Here is a 9,888-nt window from a genome sequence, read left to right on the forward strand (position 1 = left end):
ATCAATCAATGTTTATTTATATAGCCCAATATCACAAATGTTACATTTGTCTCACTGGACTTCACAGTTTGTGCAGAATATCAGTATGACAATACGATATGTAGACCCTCACATCGTACAAGGAAAAACTTCCAAAGAAACCCCACAGTTTAAAGGGGAAAATGGGAGAAATCTCAGGGAGAGCAACAGAGGAGGGATCCCTCTCCCAGAACGGACAGATAGATGCCGTGTGTAAATTGAAAAGATAATATATTTTACAGGACATAGGTTAGTTAGTCTAGGGCTCTGAGCTACACCATTGTTTGGTTTCCATGGTAGCGCGTCTCTTTAGTAGCGCGCGCAACTGAAAGTCTGAGAGGGTGGGGAAAATAGTCACAGAAAACAGAACAAGAATTGACAACTCTACCCTCTGCTCACTCCTGTCCTTCACATTATGCTCCATAAAGGATGGTGCTACAGGCCGCAAGGCAGTGCCCTTACAACTACAATAAGCATGTTAATGTTAATCTAATACAGCTCCGGCGATCCACTAGCACACCCCCCCCTCTTCGCGGTGGTTTTGAAATGCTCCCGATTTCTGAGTTCTCAAGGTTGGCAAGTATGCGTGCTGCAGCATGTTGAATCAGCTGAAGCGATTTAACTGACTTCTTGGTACACCCTGATAATAAAGAGTTACAATAATCCAGCCTTGAAGTAACAAATGCATGGACTAGTTTCTCTGCATCGTTTTGAGGCAAGATATGCCTGATTTTTGCAATTTTACGTAGATGGAAGTAGGCGATCCTTGAAATAAATTTTATGTGGCCGTTAAAGGATAAATCCTGATCAAAAAGAGTCATGATGGTGCACATGCATTGTATGCGATGTGCACTGCCATGTCTTTTTAACATGAAACCCCCCAAACAAAACCATTATGATGATTCATGGCTTAAAATGGAAATCTAATTCAAAATGCCCTGTGGGAAAAATTACTATGAAACACAATATAATCATTAAGCAATGTTCATAATTATGTTTTGTAGCACATTGTCCCTATGTGCAGAGAGGAACCATTGCTTATACTTTTAATTAAAACAAATCCACTACCAAATCCAATCACATCTTACACGTTTCTTTCACAGTTTCAATGATGAAAAGTTTTATTTTTTACAGTATGACACAAAAATCTTGAATATTTTTAGATATGAAACAACACGGACACACTGCTCATGATTATGTTCCCCTTTTCTGACATCAAGTTTAAAAAAAAGAAAGAAAACAAGGCAAGGCTCTATCATCTGATTTTTTTGCCTGAATTTCAGATATTTGACTGAATGGTCATACACACGCAAGATAAACACAAGTGTGTCAGTGTACGACAATTAAACAGATCAGATCATTTGATGTTATATTACTTACAAACTGAATAATATCTCCTATTATTCGTTACACAAAAAATACAATACTATACAATTATTTGATGTGTTCATAATAGACTCTGTCCAATTTACATGGCAATTAAACTATCAATGTGGTTTTTAAGTACATATATGTTGTTAACATTTAATTATTTAACACAATATTTACATGTTCCGGGAAAATACAAATGTAGATTTGTTTTATAAAAAGAAAATGTGAAAAAACTATTTTTTAAATAAAAAGTCTCAGTATGGATACAATTAAAAAATAAGATAAGGGCATGCACTGACATCCTTCAGATTACCAAAACAATTAAATTAAAAATACATTTAAATAAAAGTAGTGATGATATGACTATGATAAAAACATTAGCCCAGATGATTTTGAATGTAGTATTTTGTATCTCAGGCTTGTGTTAGAAAACGGTCAGTCTCCAGTTTTGTAAACGTTACATCTTGTAAAGACAGGAGAAAATGTTTTTATAGTTAAGATTTTCTCATTTTTTACACACCTGTAACAAAACGCTGTGTTTTCCATCAGGCAAAGCACAATTTATGGCACTTCTTAGTAATTGTTGCTTTCAAAGTGACCTTTTTTCCCCAAATCCTTGTTTTCCAAAGCTATCAAAATACTCAGCAGAGACCAGTTAAAGAGTTCCTTGTGCGAGTGGAAAGCTGCTTTGTGCACACGGCAAACACAGGTTCTTCTCCTAAAAGTCTTGCTCTTATAAATACTGAGGTAAAGAGGAGAATACTGAGTTTTTGGGGTGGAGGTGGTCGTCAACACTTAAGGCCTCAGGTTGGCTGCTGCCTGTAGTCTGTGATGGCCTTCCATAGTTTACACAGGATCCCGCCTCTGCAAGGACACACAGAAAAACACTGTTTCAAAATATGTCAACGTACAATATGCTTTAACTTGTAACCAACAGAGACTACACCGCATGTCATATAACTCAGCCCTTCGTCATCTTTTGCTGAATAAATACACATTTTTACATAGTTTTTTCTTTTGTCATCAAAGTCAGTTTATGCACAATTCATGTAGAACAGGGTTTATGTAGAGGGTACCTTCATGTTGAATGTCTTAAAGACCATTTTAATACCACATATGATGTAATTTATTCACCAAAGCACGAAAGAAAACCAATAGATGATCGGAAATTAAACCAAAATATTGATGTTTCAGTACTCCCCAGCAGTAAACGGTAATAATTCCAATATAATTCTGATGATGATAATATCATTAATTAAATGAATGCAAACTCGACCAGAATAATCTACTGTTGAGTTGATGTAGAAGTGAAAGGTCTCTACAAAAAAAGTTGAACATCCTTCTGTTCAGATAATTCACCACTAGTGCTGTGTACCTGGACCCACATTCAGGTTCAGGTCCGGACTCAAGTCCAGAGGTTCAGGTTCAGGTCCGGACTTATAAGTCCGGACTTGTGTCAAGTTGTGTGAGTAACTAAAGTGAACTTATTGTGAGCTAATTATCAATTGAAAATAAACTCATAATCAACTCAAATTCAAACTCGTCAGGTTTATTGTGCCCCCTTCCAACTTGTGTCTACACCATGTCTTTTCTAGAACTCTACATGTGTTACTAACTACACAACACAACTACATACATAGTGATGTACATACAAGACTCAATATGCAAGAGTACAAGTCTATGTGTTCTTGTTCAAGAACAACAGCATATTGACATTGTCTGGGTGAAGTGTTGCTCTTTCGGCAGACACTATATCACCATACATACAAAGGAGTTAGCTTAGCTACACTACTAAATATGGCAACCAGCATCCCACGCTGTCAGTGTCCACTATGTCTAAGCCAGCTTCCCTTGACGTCACACAGATCTCGCGAGCAGTTGCGATATTTTGCGAGACTTCGTGAGCTCAGTAATGGCCGCCATATCAGAAGCCAAAACAATGTTTTTCGTCTTTTCTCAGCGCAAATTTCTCGATCTATGGAAGGTTTTAGATGGTTGAGAACACAAAGGAGAATATACGTAAGTACCGGTTCCTGACGTTCCGGTTTTAACCGGACTTGAACCGAAACTTTTTACAAGTCCAGTACCGGTTCGGCGTACCGGTAAGCAGCACTATTCACCACTATCACTTGCAGGAAAAAAACATTTAAGAGGTTTAAAAAAGTCATTTAATTAAAATATATATATATTTTGAGGAAGTTTTCAAGACCTGCAAGTGCCTGTGTACAACAGGTGTTTATTCACACTACCAGTAGGTGGCGCCAAATACAGACATGTACAAATCCTACACATACAGTAGTTGTTTACCATCATGAGTTTTGAAATGTTGTACTGTTTTTGGGGACAATATATACTATGAGCTAATGTATTGCTACTAATAAGAGGAAGTAAGAAAGGAGATGGAAACTGTAGTAGGCAGCGAATAACCATGTTTACAGATGAGATGAACCTGTAAGAACAGTTTCACACAACTTACAAAGTCCAGATAAAAGGAAACCAAAGACTGAAGTCACCTAAAAGGTTTCTGAGAAAGCTGCAATTACGAGCCACTACAGTGCTGAGTTGCTCTGTGTTAATACGAACCATTAAACTACAAAACTACATCAATACAAACTCCATTATGGAAAACAGTTGTCTCAGCTTCACTTCTGTGTTTCCTGTAGATGGAGAGCTGCAGTCCTTTTTAGATGCGAGTGTCAACTTGTATTTTTAGTGACTTAATACTGAATAGAGAAGTGAAACTGTGAAAAGACAGTAAAGAAAAAACAAGGGTTGGCTTACCTCAGACTTAAACTCTTCAGATCATCTCTTGTTACTTCGTGGAGGATGTCGTTCAGCGTGTACTCTTCGTTCAGTATCTGGAGAAACAAAAATGCATTTAATAACCTGAACAGTAACATGACATCCAAGAAAACATGATCTCTGTACACAAAAACTGTATAATGCTTTATAATGTATTTTATTTCATTATTTATTACAGTTGCAAAAGCATCAAACAACACATTTTGGAAAAGGGCATTATAAAAAACACATTTCTCATTGTCGTTGGAATACGAAAATCATTAAACAACAAACAACAGCTCTAATATCCACAATATGTTGCAGTATAGCCGGATGTTGTCATGGTGTGATGAAGCAATAGACCAGGGGTGTCCAAACTACGGCCCGGGGGCCAAATGTGGACCGCGGGTCATTATGAAACGGCCCTCAGCAAATTCAAAAAGTATAATGGAGTATGGCTAAAAAATGAAACTTGTGCTTGTCTTGTGTTGTACTTCTTAAATATAGATGACAACAGATATTACACAGTGTTCATGTGTTAAGAAGCCCACTCTTCAAACAAATTCAGTCAGTTAAAGTTGAAAACATCTGATTTCATCAAATCTAAGTTGATAAGAAAAAAGCCCAATAACTTATTTACATAACACGCTTGAAATACACCCTTCCTATTTCCTCTTATGATAAGCAATCTGAGGCTTCTGCTTTAAGGAATGAGCTGCTAACAAAATAAATGAAAGCCCTTTTGAGATCTGTGATGTAGGCTGTTTGTTTTCTTAAAGCATATTCAAGTATTAAGCATCATTTACCTACATTTGATTGATATTGCCGGCTTATAACTTAAAGGTGGGGTAGGTAATTTTAGGAGAAACCAGCTCGAGTGCGCAAGAATTTGAAAATACACAGCCGGAAGAAATCTGCCACTTCCTTACAGAGCCCCTCCTCCAACACACACGAACACGCACATGACCAATGAGGGCACGAGATAAGTTTGTGCACAGATGGAAGGCTGACAGGCAGGTAGGCCATCCAGTTATTTTAGCCGGGCCGGGTCAGATGATTGGTCGTGCTTTTTACAGCGCCACGGCTTCCACAGATGACATTTTTTTATTGGCAAAGCACTTCAGATATTCATTGCTATCGGGATGTTAAGAGCATTCCATGGAATATAACAAAAAGTGTATCTCGAGCCGGTTTCTCAAACTTACCTACCCCACCTTTAACTAATGAGGCAATATAGCTCACCTCTAGTGAGGGGCCCAACCCTTCGTATATTTGTCTGTATGTGGCCCTTGGTGAAAAAAGTTTGGACACCCGTGCAATAGCCCATTTCCAAACAGAGGTAGAGACTCACTCTGTCGATGGAGTCCTGGTCGGCGCCGTAGAGCCTCAGCCAGCTGGACACCTCTGAGTCTTCATGTCTCACTGCTGGCAGACTCCTCTCCTCCTCGGGGTCACCTGATGATGTCGGGACGTCTGCAGGAAAAGAAACCAGACAGACTGCTTTACACACAATGGACGCATTCACACAACATTTGCATAGGAAAGAAAACGTTAATACAGCACTAAAATATCAAAATAAATCATGTTTTTTATGCTTAAACTTCAAATCAAAACAATAGTCACTCAGTACACCAGCACCAGGTATGTGGTTGTTGTTTATTCTTTACTTGAAATCAACTTGTAACTCAATGTTTGCCAAAATGGGGCGAAGCCTGCGAGCTAGTTCAGGCAGTCAACTCGAGCACCAATGATACATTAACACGTGACGCGTCTCTCTTACAACCAACCAAACACAATCTCCTTAACTTGCCTCTGCCTCCTCGCTAATACTATAAAGCTTTCACATTGCTGATGCATTCACATGCTGCTGCTTGCCTGCCCCACCCCCACCCCAGCTTCCACCTGTAGGCTCGGGGGATAGTTACTCAATGTTCTTTGTGAATCTGTGGAGTGATGAGGCCCGAGCCTAGACGCCAAACTCAAACTATATGCTGCTTCTAATAAACATATAAGAAACACGTGAGCTGTCTGACTGAACTATGCATATTTTCTAGTTGTTCAATGCAATTATGGTCAGTGACAAAATGTTTTGCAAGTGGGTTCTACCATTACATCGACAGTGCTTATTTTGGCATATCAGAAATATATTTGTACATGTTAGCAGACGTGCAACAATATATGAAAGCAAAGTAATTTAGAGCAATATTGTCACTAGATTTCACCTTTAGTTTTTGTTGTAGTTAACGTTGCAGATGTAGGTGTAAACTTATTTCGATCACAACTTTTATACAGGCAATTAAACACAACTTTCAGCACATCTTAGCAGTTAAATTGATGGCTTTTTCTATCATATTATTATAATTTTTGGTTCAGTATAGGGCTCAAAATCCAGTAACAGTTTCGGTTCGGAATAAAGTAGTCTGACCATTTAGAGAAAATCCAGAAAATCTCTTCAATGACGAATCGAAACCGAAAGTCTAGAAGCAAATCATTTGTCATGGATGTTTTCATCACACATTTGCAGTTTCAGAAGGCGTTGAGAAAGCTTTGTTCATTGTTCATGTCACAACTTGTATGAATTATTTAGTGAGCTGGAGGGTGAAAATGTAAATCGTGGATATCTGCTGCACATTTAATCACCCTGTGAATATGAGTTTTGCTGTAATTATTATTACCGAATGGACAGTGGAGGCAGAGCTGGTTGTGAGATGTGAAGGCAGACATGTAGTAGCAGAAGCATTGGTGCTAGTGTTGAATACAGTCAGTGTGAGAAGGTAAACTAGATTACAGTCCAGACCTGTGGGGGGGTCAGACCGCAGCCTCAGCAGTCTGATCTCCTGCTCTCTCTCCTCCAGGACTTGTTGCAGGATGGCCTGATACTCCCTCTCCTTCTCCAGCAGCTGCTCCATCAGCCTGAAAGATTCATTATACATTTTGAATTGAATCAGTAAGATGACGAACGAAGCTCAGCGCAAGTTCAATCAGGAAAACTATCTGTGCGCTTACTCATTCACAATCCTCTCTATGACTACTTCAGACCCTCTAATCAGCTGATTGTAGGTGTTTCACTCCCATAGATTTGCCACAACAAAACTCCCACTAGTCAATCGTAGCGCTACCGTCAAAACTGTAAACCTGTTCTCTGTTGTCAGCTGTTATTTCAGGCAAATCGACGCAGTCTGCCTCCTAATCACACTCGATTCATCAACACTACCTTTTCTCCCATAACCAACACCATTAGGGGCGTTCTCCTATTCTGATATTGCTTCTCCTCTCCATAAATGACTGAATCCCGATGGGGTCTAATCACCTAAATCTATAACATGTCTTAATGTTGTATAGATGAGAGCACTGCACGTCACTGCCTGGTCAAATGACGGCCCGACCACTTTGCAGTGAAAACAAAGAATCGTTAAAATGGTTTTATCATGCCTAAAAGCTGCTGTGTTGTGTATTGCACAAACAACAACAAAGCATAAACAATGGGACCGGTCAGTCTACACATGTACGTTTGTGGAGAACCTTTCATCACTGGTTAATTATGAGGTTAACGTGAATCAAGCAATCATATCATTTATTTGTATTAAAAGCATCATAGCATAAAAACAATAGTTGTTCAATCAAAAAATAGGCTCCCCTGAATGAAATGATGGCTAAGAAAAAGCTGTACAACGTAATCTGAGTAGGACCCCATGCTGCTGTGATGTCTCTGCTGATTGATTACCTGTTGGTCTCCAGCTTCATGCGGCCCAGCTCCATGCTCACAGAGCGCTGTGCATTGTGGGACTCGTGAGAGACGGTGGAGCTGAGCGTGCTGACCCCGGAGGTCACCACCGCTTCGTCCAGAGCGACCGTAGGCGTCCGGCTGTGGTGCGTGGAGGTCCTCTCCGGCTCCATGTCGTCGTCCACGTCCTCGTGCTCCGCCGGGTCGCTCTCTGAGGCCAGGCTGAAGTGAGGCCTCAGCTCTGAACACACACACACACACACACACACACACACACACACACACACACACACACACACACACACACACACACACACACACACAGTTATGTTTTTGTTATGGAAAGGGAGAGTATCATTAGTTATGATGCTACATTGAGTCCAGATCAAGACTGATAGGTATGTATGAATGTCATTTAAAACCCTATTCTAAGTTTAAAGATTAAGTTTTGTTCAATTTGATTATGTATTAATCGTTAGGTGTTTCCATCATAATCAGAATACCTTTATTTGTCCCACAGAAGGGACATTCACATCCATCAAGTCATAATGAAACAAAATGTACTATTTCCAATTTCTTAAGTTTGAGGATTTGCTACTTTTTCTCTGTTTAACATCCCTGTAATATCTATTCAATGGAGCTGTGGACCGTTGCATTTTTTTTTAAAACAAGCAATTTGTAAGGCCTTACTATTTCTCATATTTTACAGACTAAAGGATGAGTGGATTTATCTGATAATTGAACACTGAATACCTGCATGTGTTAGCTATGACAATGGTATCATTGTGTTCAAATAGAAATAAAGTAATTCACATATATTAAAGCTTTTATTCAGAATAAAACTTTTTGTATTTGTGCAGGCCTTTAATAAATCAATCTTAATTGAAAAATATGATTTCATATGTCACAATCATGTATAAACGTTCTCTCAATGTGAGGCACAGTGATGCTTCTATGTAGAGGATGCTTCTTAGGACAGGATACTAATTAGTCGTTGGACTGTTTTGTGCACATGCGAATGATTTGACTTGTCATCAGTGAACATCCCACATCCTGCCAAATATCTGTCGCTCAACAAAAAGCTGTTATTAGAGCGGCTTCCAGGGAGATCTCCCACCACAGCTCCTATATCTATCATCAGACAGTCAGAGCTTCCCTGAGGGACGCCTGATCATTTATTTAGAGGGGCTCTGCTGATGTTACCTGGCACCAGGATGGTGATGGCCGTCTGCACAGCTTTCCGGATGATGTTGTCCAGAGCGAACATCCAGTGAGGCTTGATGTTGTGGTTTCGCAGCACTTTGTTTACCTAAAAGCAGGAAGTTAGTTAGAGAACTGTGTTTTCATACTTAACACATCTTATATTGTTGGTATGTGTATTCATATATTATGCATTTTTTAAATTTGTTTAATCATACTGTACCATTTTGAGTCTTAAAAAATGATGCTCCCTTATTTCTCTTCACATTTAGTTTGACTGCTCTTTCTTGACCTTATTATCTGTTGCTGCAATATCTCCCCCTGTAAAGCATCCTAACATATTTGCTGATATTGAACGATTTTTCGGTTTTAATTGCTTTGAAATCAATGCACTGCAAACCAAGCTGCATGCCTCTCGTTTTGTTCTTACTGATGGCCGACAGGAGGCATCAGAGACTCTTCTTTTTGCAGGATTATGCAACAGCCTCTACAAATATGAGCACAGTCACTTGCTCTTGTATCATTTATTTTTGCATAACTGCATTTCCGAGGGGGAGAGAGCAGATCAGCCCTCTTTACAGAATGTGAAATTACTCCTGACAGATTTCCTTTTCATCGCCTCACTGAAAGGTTACAACTATTTCACACCAATCTGTGTGATCTGTGTGCAGGGGAGCGGCAACATGGCAGCCAGTGGTTTCTGCAGATCATGTACAATGACAACAATTTCACTGAAGTGAGAGCACATGGTGTATGAAGAGGCTGAGAGCAGCTCTGCCTACAAATAGGGGGGG

At 39.4% G+C, this 9,888-nt stretch overlaps 1 protein-coding gene across 1 annotated transcript in view; it reads right to left on the bottom strand.

Annotated features, from left to right (window-relative positions):
- Positions 1–1,113: 1,113 nt before the first annotated feature.
- LOC104962134 (mitogen-activated protein kinase kinase kinase 5-like) overlaps positions 1,114–9,888 on the bottom strand; it is a 9,288-nt gene continuing 513 nt past the window's right edge. The window contains exons 2-7 of the mRNA XM_010790534.1: positions 9,098–9,203; positions 7,895–8,135; positions 6,968–7,083; positions 5,522–5,643; positions 4,171–4,247; positions 1,114–2,253 (exon numbers count right to left, since the gene is read on the bottom strand). Coding sequence (XP_010788836.1) covers positions 2,193–2,253; positions 4,171–4,247; positions 5,522–5,643; positions 6,968–7,083; positions 7,895–8,135; positions 9,098–9,203 — 723 coding nt within the window. The 3' untranslated portion in view covers positions 1,114–2,192. The remainder of the gene's footprint in view (positions 2,254–4,170; positions 4,248–5,521; positions 5,644–6,967; positions 7,084–7,894; positions 8,136–9,097; positions 9,204–9,888) is intronic.

Source organism: Notothenia coriiceps, unplaced genomic scaffold (assembly GCF_000735185.1).
Source record: "Notothenia coriiceps isolate Sejong01 unplaced genomic scaffold, NC01 NC01_scaffold00034377, whole genome shotgun sequence".
Taxonomy (NCBI): domain Eukaryota; kingdom Metazoa; phylum Chordata; class Actinopteri; order Perciformes; family Nototheniidae; genus Notothenia; species Notothenia coriiceps.